This window comes from Electrona antarctica, assembly GCF_951216825.1.
Source record: "Electrona antarctica genome assembly, chromosome: 1".
In the NCBI taxonomy this organism is placed as follows: domain Eukaryota; kingdom Metazoa; phylum Chordata; class Actinopteri; order Myctophiformes; family Myctophidae; genus Electrona; species Electrona antarctica.
In genome coordinates this window covers 10912484-10930876 of record NC_136806.1, presented here as the reverse complement: position 1 = coordinate 10930876, position 18393 = coordinate 10912484, and the positions used below count along the sequence as shown (strand labels likewise).

At 42.0% G+C, this 18393-nt stretch overlaps 3 protein-coding genes and 1 long non-coding RNA gene across 5 annotated transcripts in view; all 4 read right to left on the bottom strand.

Moving 5' to 3' along the window:
• Positions 1-202, bottom strand: part of LOC306926575 (uncharacterized protein) — a gene marked incomplete at its 3' end in the record, with an annotated part of 8660 nt that extends 8458 nt beyond the window's left edge. Inside the window, exon 1 of the mRNA XM_079505929.1 lies at positions 113-202. The remainder of the gene's footprint in view (positions 1-112) is intronic.
• The window catches only part of LOC306927772 (uncharacterized protein), a 25168-nt gene extending 10723 nt beyond the window's left edge, over positions 1-14445 (bottom strand). The window contains exons 1-5 of one of the 2 annotated variants that reach the window (XM_079507625.1): positions 14407-14445; positions 14102-14247; positions 13787-13889; positions 13551-13687; positions 12857-13469 (exon numbers count right to left, since the gene is read on the bottom strand). In XM_079507625.1, coding sequence (XP_079363751.1) covers positions 13343-13469; positions 13551-13687; positions 13787-13889; positions 14102-14169 — 435 coding nt within the window. In that variant the 5' untranslated portion in view covers positions 14170-14247; positions 14407-14445 and the 3' untranslated portion in view covers positions 12857-13342. Of the gene's footprint in view, positions 1-12856; positions 13470-13550; positions 13688-13786; positions 13890-14101; positions 14248-14406 lie in introns of those variants that run through there. The other variant, XM_079507624.1, reaches the window with a different exon arrangement.
• LOC306923328 lies at positions 712-2399 on the bottom strand. Its single transcript, XR_013790037.1, has 3 exons — positions 2316-2399; positions 1455-1598; positions 712-845 (listed from the first exon to the last, which is right to left on the bottom strand). It is a non-coding gene; the product is annotated as an uncharacterized lncRNA (long non-coding RNA).
• LOC306912972 (uncharacterized protein) overlaps positions 14371-18393 on the bottom strand; it is a gene marked incomplete at its 3' end in the record, with an annotated part of 19066 nt that continues 15043 nt past the window's right edge. Inside the window, exons 20-22 of the mRNA XM_079489460.1 lie at positions 16395-17405; positions 15798-16012; positions 14371-14531 (exon numbers count right to left, since the gene is read on the bottom strand). Coding sequence (XP_079345586.1) covers positions 14371-14531; positions 15798-16012; positions 16395-17405 — 1387 coding nt within the window. The remainder of the gene's footprint in view (positions 14532-15797; positions 16013-16394; positions 17406-18393) is intronic.

Genomic DNA, 18393 nt, shown 5'->3' with positions numbered 1-18393 from the left:
AATGGTTACTAGAAATGCAGTAAGTACACTGAATGCACACTTCATGCAATACAATTAAAAAATGTAGTCATCGCGCGCACGCACGCACGCACGCACGCACACACACACTTACTTTTGACCTGGCACATTGGCATGGTCAATCCAAAGATGGTATGTTCTGAAGAATGGAGGCACACTGAGTAAAATCTTCTCAATGTCCGTTGCTCTCTTCAGTGACGTTTCTCTCAGTTTCTCTCTGCAGTTTGGAAGTTTCTCTCCATCTAAACAAAATATAATTGCACTGAAATTAATCTTTAATAGCAAGAATGTTCATGACAAAATATGTACAGTATGTTAGTGATAAAAGTTTTGTTTTTCATTTTCATTTACATAATTACTGTATTGGTAGTTTGTGGAAACATACAGTACATTCATATTTGGTTCCCTTTATTGAGGATACATGACCCAAATGTCTAACCTCTTTTGGACAACCTCCACGATGTAATGTCACTGCTGCTGTATTTGTATTTTATTTTTTACATTGTCTTTGATATCATAATATTACGTAATTGCAATACACCATTTATTTTTAGCTCTGTATGCAGATTGTCATTTCAAGAATGTCTTGCCATGATGTCTAGTATAAAATATAGTCATGATGATTTACTATTCTACTGAATATTTTGGCCGTCCATAAAAAGCCATCATGTTGGGCAAGAGTTGCATTTACCTTTGATTTTCTGGAGGACATATGATCTTTCAAAGACACCTGGTACGCCAGGTACTCTGACTGGGTCACTGAAACGTACGCCTTCCTGTGATCTAGGATCCATTGGTGCGTAGTTCTCATGTTCTGATGTTTCTTTCTGCCAGAACAAGAGAGTATAAAGATCTTACTTGGCATAAGATCACTGCTACGAGTGTGCTCAAAATCATGTCACGTTTATACATGTATGCTGGATTAATTAGACATGGACGATGGTGTCTCTATCTCTCGGTCAGTAGCGATATGTGGAAGAGAAGAGAGAGACTTAGTGATATTTATGAACTTCAACAATGACTAAAGCCCAAACCACACCAGTGGGTCATCATACAACTCCTTGCAACCAAATGATTGTGGGTAGACGCTTGTAGACGGTAGATGCATGTAGTTGCAAACAACCATTGAATTGAACAATTGAATCACTTGGGTAGACTTGCCTCGACATGCACCACCATGCAAAATAGTTACACTAGTGACTATAAAGTGCATGAGATTTGTTAAACAAATACCTCAAAACCAATGAGTTCATTACGCATATTGTCTCAGCATGGGTGCTGTGATGAAACCATGAAGAAAACTAACATGTAATGAGGGATACTTTAACATTTGTTTTGTAGTTGCATAGAAAAACATACAGCGTATCTTTTTATCAGACTCAGCAGCACTATCAGGTATTTAAACGCTCACCACCACAGGTGGAATCTTTACATACCTCTGCTTCAGAGATAAGATAGGCCCAGCAGAACGTTGAATTCTCAAAGACGTCAAGGTCCTCAATGATCTTGTCACCTCTTTTTTCTCCCAGTGCAGGCAAAAGTTCTCTAAAGAGTGTGTACAAGCCTTCAACAATGGCAATCTAAAGGAGGAAACATATTTCCCCATTATGAATGCAAACTAAAGAACCACTGTATAAAAATGATTCCATTCAATAAATATTAAGAGTCCTACAGTACATATAAAAGTAGAATGAACTAGAAAAAGTGCCCTTCTGGGCACAGGTCTCCACCAGGAGGATAGGACTGTGTGAGATGTTTGGCAAAATGTTTAGGAGTAATATAAACATGTTTGCCTTTGATGGCAATTGGATGATTTGAGGCATTTTGTTCCAAAAATGTGTTTTGCAAAAATCAACCCTTTTGTTGGCGCTATAACAGGCCAATGTTATATTCCTCAGCCTAGTAAGAAAATGTGTGAAAGATTTCACGTAAATTGTATGCTGTGTTCATGATTTGAGGCTTTTGTTCAAAACGGGGCAATCTTGCAAACTGTGAAAGCCAATTATAGCCAATTAGGATGGAATATGAAATATCGGACAGATCCGACTTGAGCACATGACCATAGAGATACTGTGTAACGATTTGTGAGATTTTTGGACAGAATCTGGAGGAGTTTTACAAAAGTCGGCCTCCTGGTGGCGCTATAAAAGGCAGATGCGGAAAATGCAGGTCAAAGGTTTGTCCTTGGCCTCTAGGGAGTGTGCATGCAACGTTTCACGCAGATCGGTGCAGTTTTAGGTAACAAATGTGAAAAGCTGCCTCATGGTGGCGCTATAGTAGTTTAGTTCATAGTTTACCTTCTGTGTCCAGGACAGAAGCTCATTCCTGCAGAGCAACTGGTACAGACTTTGAGCCAGAGGGTTGCATCCAGTGAGTCTTCGTATTAGGGCTGACCTTCGATCACGCTTTTGATGATCGACGCTTCGAAACGAATAGCGATCGATCGTCGACGCTTCGTCATCCGACGGGGGGGGGGGGGGGGGGGGGGGGGGGGGGTGCGTCTCCGTCGCGTAGGTCAAAAAACGCACCGGTTCAATTTTAATGCACGCGATAATGTCACGCAACGCGGGCAGTGGAGCCACCCTTCATTGATTAAAAAGGGAACATTCCCTGACTGTGACGGAGACGCGACGCTGACGCGCCCGGTGGAGCCCCGGTGTAAAATAAATAAAACAACGATATAGCAGAGAGAAACGCATGCTTGGATTGGTCTCAATTATTTTATTTAACAATAAGCAACAATTGTTGCTTTGACCCAATAAACATCCGACCGTAACAAGTCAACATTAAATAAAACTGCCTGACACAGGCATTACCTCTCAAATAAAAAAATATATAATCCAAAGCAGCACAGGACGAACAGCATTTTGCATTTATAATTGAAATAAACTCAGAGGCTTCGTGGAAACAGCACACGCAAGTGTAAAGGAAAGGCATTTTCCTGATCTTGCCGTAAAATTAAGTGAAATAAAACGTCATTTAATCGAGGCTTTATGACAGCAGCGAGGTGCTGCCAAATGCCAGTCAGTTGCGCAAATATAGGTCAGATCAATTAGCCGAGCGGAGCAGCTTCTCACTGACCAGCTCTTCTTAAAGTTTACTTAGCCTACTTTAATAATATGACATAGTGTTGGATCTCCATCCTCCAGACAAACAAACCTTGGATTATAATTGGATTATGCCTATAATTCTTCTTTTTTCAAACCAGCACGAGCCACAACAAGGTAAGAAACTATATAATGATTCACTGTTCGCACAGCACCCAGGCAGGTATTCTTAATCGCGTCGCATTCCCATCAAAGTAGCACACTAACTTTGTGATCAACCTTCTTCATTTGCTTATTGTATTTGTAAAAAGCAACACTGTATTAAGACATGGCAGTATAATATTGGTAGAGAGAGAGAGAGAGAGAGAGAGAGAGAGAGAGAGAGGAGCCGTTCCATTTCAACTAATAAAAAAATGCCGTCTGCGACTCCGTGAGGCCCTGTGCGGCCGCAACTAACAAACAAACTTCGGGAGAGAACGCACTTTTCATGGCCACGGACAATAAAACTAACGAGAGCACTCAGCACAGATCAGCAGTCTAACTGCGGAGGGAGGAAAATGACAAAACCAAATGAGAGCTGTTTCGGTTTGTGACATGACGTGCTGCGAGCTCGCAGATCTACGCTTCATGCAACAAATGCACCGTACGTTCGTTCTATTAAAGGGTAGATCGCTACCGTTTAGGGGCTGGGAGCAGCCCCCAAACGGGAGCGGATCTACCGTTTATAGAACGAACGTACCGATATGCTGTGAGCTTAGCCTGTTGCTAACGTGACCCCCTCCTCTCTCTCTCTCTCTCTCTCTCTCTGCATCTCTCTCTCTCTGCCTCTCTCTCTCTAACGCAACTCTCTAACGCGACTCTCTCTCTCTCTCTCTCTCTCTCTCTCTCCCTCTCTCCCCCCCGTTGAAGTTGCAATAGTTGGATCACTGCAGTGCATTTAGCTCCCCTCTTGTATTTTAAAATGTAACCAAACTTTTCCACCCGTTCCACCCACGGCGCAAATTTATGTTAGTCGCAAACTACAGCAAGCCGCCTTTGTTTTAAATTGTCCCCCATTCGCACGTCGGCAAAGCCGTTCACACCTATGGCTGGATGCGCGTTTTCAATACCGGCGGCCCCGTCTCACCGTGCTGCGCGCATCACGTGATTAAATAAAATGTGGTATCGGATTGGTGCGGGGCGTACTTGAGTGAGGGGGGAGAGGGGAGGAGGCGTTGCGAGGTCTGCGAGGCGCCAGCATGCAGTATGGCTCGCGGACCAAATGGGGCCGGCTCGCGGACCAAAAGCGGCCGCTTTTTAAAAAAAATGACTATTCGATTTTTTATTTCAAGATCGATTCCCGTGCATATCGATCGATCGTCGATTAATCGATTTTTTTGGGTCAGCCCTACTTCGTATGCATGCAACCACTTTCTTGAATCCTTCTCCAGAATCTCGCGTTTTCTTAAAAAAAAAGAAAAAAACAGAAATAAAAACATAGCATAAACATGCTACATTTGCATGTTACTTATAATGGATTGCATTTTTATAGCACTTTTCCAAGTGCTCAAAGCGCTTTATACAATGGTCCATTAATTCATTCATACAGTGGGAAGTGAAGTGGCGAACGCCAGCGTCCTCACTTCCCACATTCACACACCAATGGTGGCAACTGGCAAGCTAGACCGACTCATTGGAGGCAATATAGGGTTCAGTGTCTTGCCCAAGGACACTTTGACATGTGGACAGGAAGAGCCGGGATTCGAACCACTGACCTACGGATAATTGGACGACCTGCTCTACCTAGTAACTTTGCTATTTTGCTAGGAAAGACTTGATGTTAATGAGAAGAAACACATCAGGAGTTAAATGATTATTTGAAAGGACAAAAACTATACAGTATATTGGCAAAAAAATAATAAGACACAATGGTACTCTTACAATTGCATAAAGTGAGGAGAAGAACACACTCAGTCCTTTCTGTGTTTGCTGGACTGATGGTACAACATCATTGATGAAGACTTCATTGGTCTCTGGAGTCTCTCCGCAAAATGTGGACAAAGTAAAGTACACCGTGGACTCCTCAGAGACACCACAACTTTGCAGTGTCTCTTCACTACTGGTATGTTCACCACTGAATAAAAAGGGGGGAAAGTATATAGTAGTTAAGTAGTATCCTATTTATAAAATCACACTAATTTAATTTGTATTTCTACTGTATATCCCTCCACAGAAAAAGGTTAGGCTAGAAACTGTACAAACATCACAAGGTAGCCTATAAACTATAGTCAACTAGAATGGGACAAACCTTTTTTCATTCAGTTTTGCACATTCACAAACATGAAATAAAAATGTATGTATAAATGTAAATATTTTATTGCAACCACCTTGTTAGTGCAGCCAGTTGGGGTCAACTTTCTTGTATAAAATATCCTTGTATAATTAAACAATTTTAATTGAGACATTGCCATATTTGCTTTTAAATATATATTGCTTCTGTTTTTACGAGTCATAGGATTTTGGTAGTGTTATTTAATCTGTGTTTCCATTATACAGTAGGTAATGTATAGGCATACTTATTTAATGATTTTCATGCTTTATGGCAATGATTTTAAATTACCTGTAATGGAGAACATGAGATGGGATTCCACTTTCATTTGCAAGTTTGAGTCTCAAGTTGTTGATCGTGTCACTTGCCAAGTCCACTTTGATCTCAAAGTTTCCCTATGATGAAATGTGGTGAGTTAAGAGCTGTTCGCACCAAGCACGACAACTATAACTAACAATAATTATTTGAGCATCCACACGATGAGCGATGATAGGTTCTGTAACCAGTGCCTGTGGCACCAAGCACATTGGAGCCCACACACACAAGTGACAGAGAGAGAGAGAGAGCTAGATTTCTTTGATTTTCAAGACCTCTTTATTAAATCTTTTTAATGATAAACATGACAGCCAGATGATTATAACCACCTATATATTATGACATTTAAAATCACATAAGACAAATAAAACTTGTAAGGTGCTGTCAATAGTGACCGTGCATAATGCCTCTCCTACACACCACACCTGTACAAACACCCCCACTGTCCCCCGCCAGACTGTAGTAGGCATTCTCTACTTTAATGCGAGCTGCCATTATCCCCTTTGCCATCACTAAGGGATCAACCGACCCCAACACATGCACCTTATTCTTCCTCAGAGAGAGAGAGAGAGAGAGAGAGAGAATATGGGAAAGGAGACAGTGCTGATGTTCTATGGCCTCCCACACTGGGTTTGTCTTTTCTACATGCATGTAACATGCATACAACTCACCCATTTTTTCACCCAGTGTCATTATCTAATGTAATCCAACCTGGGGGGGCAGCGGACTGACCTCATGCTTCCTTCTATGCATGAAGAGTCCAAGCTGCTTCTTTTCACCTGACAGTGGGGAGTTTTCCCGGCCGGACATATCGTGTGGAAGGAACACGTTATTCCGACCAGTTCCTTTCCCCTCCATCAGGCACCCCAGCTGGCCGGGAGGCATCCTTTGGTTGGACATAGCATTGGTTAGACATAAGGTTGGTGAGGGGTATAGACGACCGAATTAAGGTCGGTGTGGGGTGCGTTAAGGGTTGGGAGAGGGTTAAGGTTGGGTTTAGGTGTGCTGCCCCGTGGGAGGTTAGGGTTAGGGTTTGAGATAGGTTGTAGGACTAATGACTGGTCTAACCAATGATTAGTCTAAGTGTAGAGACCAGGATTACTGCATTTTGTTGTGAGGGTACATACCCTAGGGGACACAGGGAGAACATGAAAATTCCACACAGAAAGGCCCTTTCGCCAACCCCGCCTCAGGTATGGGCACTGATGACACGGAGGAGAGAACACGCCCCCTAGCGTCCCCAGCGGTTTACTTACTTAAATAATGACAGTAGAAGTATAAGTTGTTAAACAGTATAACATTTCGATTAGTCACATCATCACCATTAAATCGTTCAGCTCACCCTCAGCATCACTAGTCACATCATCACCATTAAATCGTTCAGCTCACCCTCAGCATCACTAGTCACATTATCACCATTAAATCGTTCAGCTCACCCTCAGCATCACTAGTCACATTATCACCATTAAATCGTTCAGCTCACCCTCAGCATCACTAGTCACATCATCACCATTAAATCGTTCAGCTCACCCTCAGCATCACGTGGCATCGAACAGTATCTTCTCCTTCACCCAAGACTTGAGGAGCTTCTAGCCTTTGCATTGCAGGGGATTGCTTTAGGTTATGCTTTGGTGTAAATATTGCATACAACTCTGCTCCATTTTCAATGTGTCTGTCTTTTAAGGTCCCTGTAGATTAGAAATGTTCATTGAAAGAAATCAGCACATGTTACTTTATTGTCAATTATACTGCATATTGTCTATTGGCCCTATCATAACCATATAAGGGCTTAAAAGTGACAAGGACTGAGGGAACCCCACGTGGGCATATTGGCTCTAGTGGATTGGCTCTAGTGGATTAAACATACCGAACTAGGCTACGGTATGATCCTTTAAGAATGTTTTATTTAGTAGGTAGCCTTCAGACAGTATCATTTCATACAAAGATTAGTATTGCCAATGTTTTGGCAAAGGGAGCTATAGTGTGTGGTTCTACTTCTCTTTGATACCTTCAAGAGGTCAGATGTGCCAGACTAATCTTTGATCCTTACAAAAATAATAATAATAAAATAACATCATTAGCAATATTAAAGTTATTCAAATGTAAGGTCAAGCCATTCTTACATGTGTTGAAGAAAGGGTCATCAGTCAATGGCATCCCATCAACTGTGTATAGGCAGACACCTTTTGAATTTCCAACGTGTTCATGGTGGCAGATCCTTAACATCAGATCTTCAATTGTGTTTTGTGCAGGGTCCATATCTAAGTAGAAATTAGTATAACCACACTAACATGAGGGCATTTCCACAACAAATATCTATATCATATCACTCATATACAGTAATGATATGGAATAATATGGGTTCCCAGATTGATCATTTTATAATGCATCACAATGAAATCATTTTAAAGAATAGAAATAAATAGTTCATGCGAACTAACAAGAACATAGAACCTTTGTCACAAAGAACATTCAACAGCTGGTTATGCTCATGCAAAGCTACCGTTTAAAAGATAGGCTTCCGTGGATGCCATTTACTCACCCCTGATACATTTTGGTTCAGGACAATGGTGGTATCTGTACTGGATGCAAAATGACTCCATTTGCAACGGGTTCTCCGGGGCTCTGAATCTTCCAATTTCGTTTCTCATTTTAAAAAAACGATTCTTCTCCACTTGGGTAAAGCCTGGAAATATGTATTTAAAATGTAAAAGGCAATAATGTCATTAGTAGAAAGGGTTCCTCTTCTACTTTCTATCTGATATGCTTTTGCTTAATAATTTTACACTAATTAGTCCATAGCCACCAAAATGTGCTGATCTCATCATTTGTGATGAATGGCTATAGCTGTTTTTAGCCCAAGGAGTTTTTGTGCAAAACTTGCTTGGAATGGATGATGATGATGATTGAAATGAATCATGAAAAACCCCTAGTTTTCTAGAGTCACTCACAACTTCCCCAGGGGGTGGGCGGAGTCACAGTTTGAGGCGCTGATTATGTCAGTGTATAGAGCACCAAAGTCCTGATGTCACTGCCCTCTACTGTCAGTAGAGGGCGTCAGTCCACAGGTTCATGTACTTTTTATTTGCATTGTAATCTCCATAGGGGGATTTTAGATCGCCTCATATAAGAACTGTGTTTGAAAAATAAACCGATCACCCCGGCCTTTTCACTCATATGGATATGAAGCATCGACTGAAGGTGGAAATGTACAAATATACCCAAAGAGTAACAAAATAAGCGTTAGAAACGAGTCAAACAACCCAGAGACTACATTTCCGGGTATGCGGGTGGCTGCATCTGTCCGTCGCACAACAGAAACTGAATGTCAATTACGTTTATTTTTATTTTATTGATATTTAATGTTTCGTGGTTAGTACGAGTCGAGTCACCACCAGCTGAGCTTACGTCAACGAGGAATCTCAGGAACGCAATGTGTTGACAGCTGTGCGTGACGTATATTAGCAGCGGCATTGCCTTCATATGTAGTTTCAAGGCTTTTGCGGCCACATTAATTCCATTTTCTCCAGAAACTGGCTGTATCAAATATGAATGGACATCATTAACGACGCACAGCCACTCCCCTGACAGAAAGGCCGGGGTGGTCGGTTTATTTTTCAAACACAGTTCTTATATGAAGCGACCTAAAAACACCCAATGGAGATTTCAATGCAAATAAAAAAATCACACCCGTGTGAACTGAGTGGTGTAAGGTCTTATATAGACTGATCAGCTGTGGTCTGACGTAATGTCTGACGTAATGAAATCACACCCGTGTGAACTGGGTGACCATAGCAACCATGCTCATTTTTTGGTACGAACAGACACGTAAACTAACAAAGCCAGTTGTAGGAGTGGTTTACACCACTCAAAAAGACATGAACCTGTGTGTTGGTGCCCTCTACTGAAAGTGACGTCAGACTTCGGTGCTATCATGAAAAACACGTCACATGCTACTTAAAGCATAATGACATTTTGAAAATGTTGCCATATAATGGTTGTTAATGGTACCCCAAATTTCAACCCCTGAATTTACCATGATCGACTAATTATTTAATTTACAATTTTTAATGTTATTTGGATGACCCTAAGGAGGATCATAAAAAAAAACTTGAACGATTACAAATTATTTTGGGTCACACCCCTTTTTAGCTTAGATTGACTGCCCTAATGTGTGGTGGGGTTTGTAACATTGTAGTGGGCGTAGGAAGTCACCAAATTTGGAGCGACGGCGCCTCTACACTGTTATGTGTTATTGGTTAGCAAAATACATACGCCAGATGTCCCGAAGGCTAGAGCATAGTAGCCTCGCGTTGCGATACTAATAGCTATACCACTGCGCTGAACTGCGTAGGCTATAATCCGCATCGGGGCATTAGGGGCGGATGAAGTCTGGCTGCGCCAGGCTAAGAGCATAGCGTACACTGAACACAAATTGTTTGTTCGACTCGTTACTGCAGGGACGTACAGGGTACGGACTGACAGACTTTTAGATAACTTGTTACTTGTCTAAGCTATTAATTTCATATAGCCTACAGTACATTTACAACTTTTAACTTAAGATATGAACATTTCTCTTTAGCACTGCAGTAAAAAATAAATACAACTATAAGTTTTTGTTGTTAAAATGCACACAGTTAATTTCTTAAAAACATATGAAGAGATAGGGCTTATTTTTTTCACTACAGTTATTGACTCATATGTACAATTTAGTCTAGGCCATTTATATCCAATAATCTTACCCATGTTGTTTAAATCTTCATCTGTTACACTATCAATGAAGTCTCGCTCATCTTTCACACCAAACGTAATCAATTGGTTGTAATAAGACTCCAGTCTGTGCCTTTCAAGTAGGTTGTATATTATGGTAGCCATCTGAAAAAAGGCAAATCATTGTTATCTTTGTAGCTGCCAGAGGGATAAACAATAACAATAACCTTTATGACCTTTAACATTACAGTGTCATACAGTAACAGAAATGTAAATACATATCATTTTACAGTAAATCAATGTAATCAAGAAACTCGATCACCTTGCATCGTAATGTGCTGCTCACAAAGTGTAATCATTTAGGTTTCTGTTTCCAAGGGCAATAGGGGTGTGGCTTGCTAAAAAAAATAGCTAAAAACGCTCAAATGAAGAATGCAGCAAATAAAAAATAATAATAATACTCATCTTTTACTTTCTCTAATAACCCAAAATATGAACCTCGGTTGAAAAAAACTAAAGTTGTCCTATAAGCTTTCTTGCTACTGGGTTATGTGATTTCCCAAGCTCTTGTTTAAAACAGAAAGACACTAGGTGGAGCTGAACTACAAGCAAATATCCCAGGAAAATGAAACTTAACTTTGTGTTGAGAGGGGGAATGCCCAAGCCTACTGTAGGATCTGCCAGGAAGAATAATATGCTTGTTTTTAAAGTTGCAAAGTTCTATAGGCCTATACATTGATTCATTTTTAAATAAACTATTTTCCAAGCAGCTTTTCTTCAACTTTCATCAACAAACAATCTCTTTCTACTGTAGATAGACCCATTGGCTATTGGTAGTGAAAGTGTGTGTGTGTGTGTGTGTGTGTGTGTGTTACTATACAGATTTCAGTCAGATCACGAATAGATAGAATGAGAATACAAGTGTGCATATGATATATGCTATTGGCGTTCAGCATTTTTCTCCCTGCTCGGCACAATTAAACACCATCATTAAACATCAAGATCAGGGAGAGTAGATATACAATAACAACCCCCCATGGGGAACAGAAATAGCAGAGCCCACCGGTGGTGCTGGGGTGGCGTTGGGAGCAAACATCACATAACAACCAGGAACCATATGCAGAAGGAAGGCAGGAAGAAGCAAGCAGTCTAGGTGAGCTTAAATACCCCGCACAATTGGTCAGCTGACTGCCACTTCAGAGAATGACATGTGGGTCTTGCACACACTGAATACACCCACATAGTAATGCAGCATATTAACTCCTTGAGTATATGTATGCGCCCTTGAGCACAGCAAGAAACCCCTCGAGTACATCTGACGTATAATTTATTTTGGGGCTTTTTATGCCTTTATTGATTGGATGGTGCAAACCCAAAGTGCAGTAACTACGTTTTTGGACACACCGATTTGTGTATGCCAAAGGTCAAATTAGCCTTTGTGATTTTGTGGGATAAACAATTACCTCTCAAGAACATATTTACAGTTAGTGTAAGATCACTTATTTATCTCATTTGGCTGACCAGTTGAAACACTTTTAAACCCATTATTGGCCCATTTTTTCTGGCTTTGTAGGGCAGACATGCAGCAAAGGCCGCCTGGATCGGGACTCGAACCTGCGCCGCGCTGCCAGGTTACATTGTACCCTAGAAAGGCAGGCCTTAAACCGTCCTGAACAAACTGGGTAGTGTGACACTTTTGGGGACAAAAGATGCAATTACTGGGGGAAGAAAAGGAAAGTAATACAGTAAATAATAATAAATAATACATAACTATAGTAGTAACTATAGTAGTTAATAGGTAATATATGAATTACCGTTTTAGAGTAACTTTTCCAACACTGGTGATGATCTGATGACTGCCTTCTCTGGTATGGAGAGTTTTTCTCTTCAATCAATCATCACTCTAGTGTAGTGGTTAGACTAGCATATGCCTTTCAGGCGGAAGGTTGTGGATTCAAACCCTGCCTGGGGTCGACGTCAGCAAGGGCATGTGGTTGCAACAGGTTCCTAACGCCAAATCAAATGGGTTCAGATCTGAGCCAAGTCTCCTGAGGAGGCACGTCTGAAGCCTGTCCTGGACAGGCCTGTCCAATGTGCACACATACATGTAGGCCTACTGAAGCATATCAACTTTATTTCATACACCGATCACAATGAAACATTAAAATAGGATGGATCCAAGAGCTTATATTGTTTTTATATTTTAATAGGGACTGGAAAATCACAGGTTGAAGTATACATAAAATGCAATATTGCCAAATCCATCATAAAAATAATACCTTTATGACGCCCTTTTGAATAGAATAGTGAATTATGCTTATGCTATCGAGGCAGACTATTTCAACAGGAAAGATAAACATCCATGTTTTTTGCCATGTTTTTTGGCAGATTTAAAAGACAAATCGAAAAATAGTGTAATGTATCATTAATCAATTATTATAAAATAATATAATGCTGGTATTGCATGCTTATTTGATTTTAACATACACCATAACAAGAACCATGAACAAATTATCTTACGAAATATTGCTGCAGTACTGAAAATCTTTGATCATAATCCCCTTAAGGGACAATTCTGGAATTCTGGCATGTTTAGTGTTACCTTTTAAAGCAATTTAAAGTACATTAAAAAAGAAGAAAAAAACTAAATTCAAACATGCATGACATGATTGTTTGTGTGCAGCTCGCCACATCATTTACATCAAGTTCAGTGCAAAAGGCAGTAATGGTAGAAAATGTTATAGTGTAAAGTAAAGTTTCACACAGGTTTCACTTGTGATGTGATGGGATGAAAAAGAACCCCTAACTGGTAATGAAGAACTTAACTGAAATAGAAATCCCTCACATCATGATGGAACAAGTGTTAATGTGTTAATGTGAGGTTACCCGCCAACACTGTCCAGTGTTTGGCCTATACCCTCAGATCCACCATTCCGCTCTCCTTCTACACCCAGGTTCCAATTTGATAGGAACGGTGCTTCTTCACCATTTTCTTCATGTCTTGGTCTGGTTTAATGTCAGTTCTTCTGAGAAGTCGGCTTTTGCCAGCAATGGGATCATGCGTTCCATGCCTGAAAAACAATGTTCAATAACTAAGAATACAAGACAATTCTACCAGCGAGACATTTCTTGGGGGTGGGGGGAGACCTTACTTTTTGAGGTATTTCTCAACGGCCTTTCGTTCGTATACATCTCCATATTTTGTTTGCACAGGGTCCCTAAACATCTTCTTGGTCAGTGGACAGATCAGATGTCGGGGTGTATCATCAGGAGTTTGACCCACCAGTTTCTTTCAATGAATAAGAGGACAGAATGAAAATAAGTTAATTTGTTCAATGACCTACAACAAGTCCATATCATAATTTCACTCAAATTAATAACTCATCACCTTCTCCACATCTTCAAGTGAGGTCCCGGCATTTTTTTCGGTGTTGTCCTTGGCTGCTTGATCGTATCTATCACGGCTGGTCATGAAGTCCTCTGCCAAAATGCTTCCAAAGGGAAAGATAAATAAATATTCATTTTAAATGCATTATTAAAGGACTATACAGTTACCAACATAACATATAAAAAGCATGCATTTCCAAAATGTCCTTGCCACATTTAAATTGCCTTTTTATGCAAAGAAAGCACTGTCAATTGACTTTGTGTATGAAAGGTGATAAAAAAAACATCCATTTTAAATCAAAGTCTTAAAAACAACCTGTCCAGGGGGTCTTCAGGCTCAGGGATGATGAGCAGTCCATATATGGCATCCAGGATTTCTCTCATGGTGATTTGGGCGTTGTAGTTACGGTCAAATATATTGTGGCAGATTCGGCCCACGCTGTTGATGTTGCAGTGATGTATCTTTGCTTATGTTAAGAAAGATTAATTTGAATTGCTACAAGTTCTGTGTTAGATCGTTTTCAATATTGTAAGCTTTTGCCATCAACTTAAATTACTGTACTTTCAATTAATATCAGCGTGCGTTCATGTCTGTAACTGATGTGTTAATATTGAGGATACACGTGTGACGAAGCGGACCAGAGGAGGTTTCACAGGATAGTCAGGACCAAACTGGCAGTAGAGCTCAAACACTCCATTCTCATACGGCGTGTCAGGAGGACCTTCCATGGCGATCTTCCAGAAGGCTGAAAAGTTTAATAGGAACATTAACTTTTTTTTGTTGCTTCAGATCACGTATCACTATGGGGTGGTAGGATTATAGAGCAGATACACCCCTTACCTATATTATCACCAATTATTTTGTATTTGTTTCAGTAGCAATGACTTGTGCAAAGCATTTAAAAATCTGTTTAATTGGCTCTGGCTTACCAGATCTGAACTCAATAAAATGTATTATTGTATCCTTGTGGTAGCCAATCTATCCATTCCTCGACTACATAACTTCATAGCGCCTACTCTAGATAAGCACATCTGCTAAAACTAATGCCTTAAACCCATTCTGGGCGGGAACCCCTTTTGGTGTTTTACCTCCTCAGGCCGGGAACCCATTTTTGGGTTCTGTACAGTATGTACAGTATTCAAAAATGTAAAAATGTTGATATAAATATTTGAAGTTTTTCAGAAACCTTAGGTCAGGATTTAGAGGCGTTTTTAGAATCGGCCTCAGGCCTAAATGGGTTAAATTGTACATTGTAGCAACACCATGTGGAGAGAGAATGGACCCTTGTTCAAAATCTCAGAATGGAAAGTGCTACTATAGAAGCTTTATCATTGTAATAAACCGTTCTGGACCAGCAACGAGAAAGGTTGTTAAGCTAGGGAAGCAGTCTTTTGGGTCTCGACTCCTGATTCAGCCCAGAGATACGAGCAGGCCAAAACCTGACCTCCAATGAGACAATCCTGTGTACAGCACCTGACAACTCACAAGGGGGAGGCAGAACCTTGCTCAGGATGTTCCCAGCAAGGGTAGAGGAATGTTGACATCTACCACACACACCTATCATTGATCAATATCATTGCAAGAGGAAGTGAACGCATGAACAACTTGCCTGCAGAAGGCAAGTGCATAAAATACCCAAAATAATAGTATATTCAATACAGAGTGCCTAGATCAATTAATTTAAATGAAATGCAAAATAGTCTTTAACCCATTCTTGGCGGGAACCCCTTTTGGTGTTTTAAACATTATGTTATAATTTAGCTATTGAAAAATAGCAGATCTACAAGCTCATAGCGCGCCACCGAGTGGCGCGCTACGAGCTTGTAGGTCTGCTATTTTTGAAAGATCTTGAAAATATTTATTTCAGAAAACTGGAGGATTTAGAAGATTTTTTTTAAATTTCGAGGTCAGGCCTAAATGGGTTAAACACAATTTTAAACATCATTAAGAACCAAAGCAGTTACTGTACATTACAAACTAAGTTACATGACAGACTACTCGAACCACTTACTCAAGTCTGACTCTGAATCAGAATCTGACGTAGAGCCAGAGCCAGAGTCAGACTCTGAATCCGTCTCCCAGTCTGGATCTGCCTCTGGATCTGATGGATAGATGTGGAAGAATGGATGGGGATCACAGTGGAGACTCTTCAACTCCTCCAGGATGCGTTTGGTCCTGTCCATGAAACGGCCACTCTTACACTCCTGAATCCTCTTTTTCAGAGCACTAGGAGAAACAAAATGATAAACCTGTTAGGGACATCACTGCGAGTATGATGGCCTTGACTCGTTATGAAGGTGACGGTGATAGGTGAAGGTGAAGGTGATAACTTATCACCTAAAAAACTGGAGTATGCATGAGCCTTAAGCACAGACCCCGCCTCCCTCTGGTTCAGATACAAAACCCCTGTGCCTGCAAAATCGCCCACCCAACTTGTAGACCAATCAGTGAACGGGGGGGTGATAGCTCCAGAGTGAAAGGACTCGTCTGACAGTACAAACAGAGAGATGTGTCGGGCTCCACGGTGATAGCGGATCACTGCGGCGAATGACGTAATGTTGTAGTTCTCTAAGCCTTAAAAAACTACACCGCGGTGATAAGCTATCACCACAAACTGGAGTATGAATGCAGCTTTAGAATGTAATGGTTTGGAGGGAGAGGGCTGTGCTTTGGGGGAGGTGGCGGGAGGGCGAGGGCTGTGCTTTGGGGGAGGTGGCGGGAGGGAGAGGGCTGTGCTTTGGGGGAGGTGGCGGGAGGGAGAGGGCTGTGCTTTGGGGGAGGTGGCGGGAGGGAGAGGGCTGTGCTTTGGGGGAGGTGGCGGGAGGGAGAGGGCTGTGCTTTGGGGGAGGTGGCGGGAGGGAGAGGGCTGTGCTTTGGGGGAGGTGGCGGGAGGGAGAGGGCTGTGCTTTGGGGGAGGTGGCGGGAGGGCGAGGGCTGTGCTTTGGGGGAGGTGGCGGGAGGGAGAGGGCTGTGCTTTGGGGGAGGTGGCGGGAGGGAGAGGGCTGTGCTTTGGGGGAGGTGGCGGGAGGGAGAGGGCTGTGCTTTGGGGGAGGTGGCGGGAGGGAGAGGGCTGTGCTTTGGGGGAGGTGGCGGGAGGGAGAGGGCTGTGCTTTGGGGGAGGTGGCGGGAGGGAGAGGGCTGTGCTTTGGGGGAGGTGGCGGGAGGGCGAGGGCTGTGCTTTGGGGGAGGTGGCGGGAGGGAGAGGGCTGTGCTTTGGGGGAGGTGGCGGGAGGGAGAGGGCTGTGCTTTGGGGGAGGTGGCGGGAGGGAGAGGGCTGTGCTTTTGGGGAGGTGGCGGGAGGGAGAGGGCTGTGCTTTGGGGGAGGTGGCGGGAGGGAGAGGGCTGTGCTTTGGGGGAGGTGGCGGGAGGGCGAGGGCTGTGCTTTGGGGGAGGTGGCGGGAGGGAGAGGGCTGTGCTTTGGGGGAGGTGGCGGGAGGGCGAGGGCTGTGCTTTGGGGGAGGTGGCGGGAGGGCGAGGGCTGTGCTTTGGGGGAGGTGGCGGGAGGGAGAGGGCTGTGCTTTGGGGGAGGTGGCGGGAGGGAGAGGGCTGTGCTTTGGGGGAGGTGGCGGGAGGGAGAGGGCTGTGCTTTGGGGGAGGTGGCGGGAGGGAGAGGGCTGTGCTTTGGGGGAGGTGGCGGACACTTGTTTGAATAAGAATAATATACACACACAATAGTATAACAGTAGTATTGTATCCGTAAAGTGAATACAGAAGAAAAACCTGCAACACTAATGAAACACACTAATGAAATAAAAGTAATTTGAAATATAGTCAACAAACAAACAATTTAAAAATGTAATCAATATGTAGATCGAATTCTTTGAGGAGATTGCTCCCATTATTTACTTCTCTGTTGTTGTCACTTTGTTCTTCAACTCCTTTGGCAGTGAAGCTTCTGGGAATTCATCATATAGTAGGGGAGCCTATCAATCAAATTTTGATGCCCGTGATTTTGGAATGTTAATTTTTGGAGACAGGTATATCTTGATTCTTGGGGTTACCAGAATGCCAAAAAAACATGTCTCCAATTTTTTATGTCAGGTTTAGCATGTTTAATTAGCATAATTAGCTAATAAATTGTCAAAAACGGAAATGGCAATAACTTTGCTTCTAGGTAACTTATAAAGGTGATCTAAGAGTCTGAGTCCATGTTTGTGATGTCCAGATATTCATCTGTTACCATTGTGAAGTCATACAACCTTTCCTAATTAGCATAATTGCCATACATTATGCAAAAACGAGGTGAACATCAGCAAATTGCTGCATGTTTTACTTTTAGTCAACTTTGAAAGCTTCTCACAGACTTCAAGTGTATGTTTACAACTCCAGGAATAATTATCATCCTATGAATAAATCATGCAACCTTTTGTCTATGTAATAATTATGTAATAATCACACCAAAACCAGAAATAGCTGTATTTCTTTGCTTTAAGTTAATTAATACGCATGATCTTACAGACCGTGTAAGTCTGTTTGCATGTCTAGAAAATATTAGAAGCGACCTCGCACTAAAGGGCTGGGCGAGTGCTGGTGCTTTGGAATGGGGGGTCAGATCAACATATCTGCCTGGGTCATGACAGACTGCTGGGCGAGTGCTGGTGCTTTGG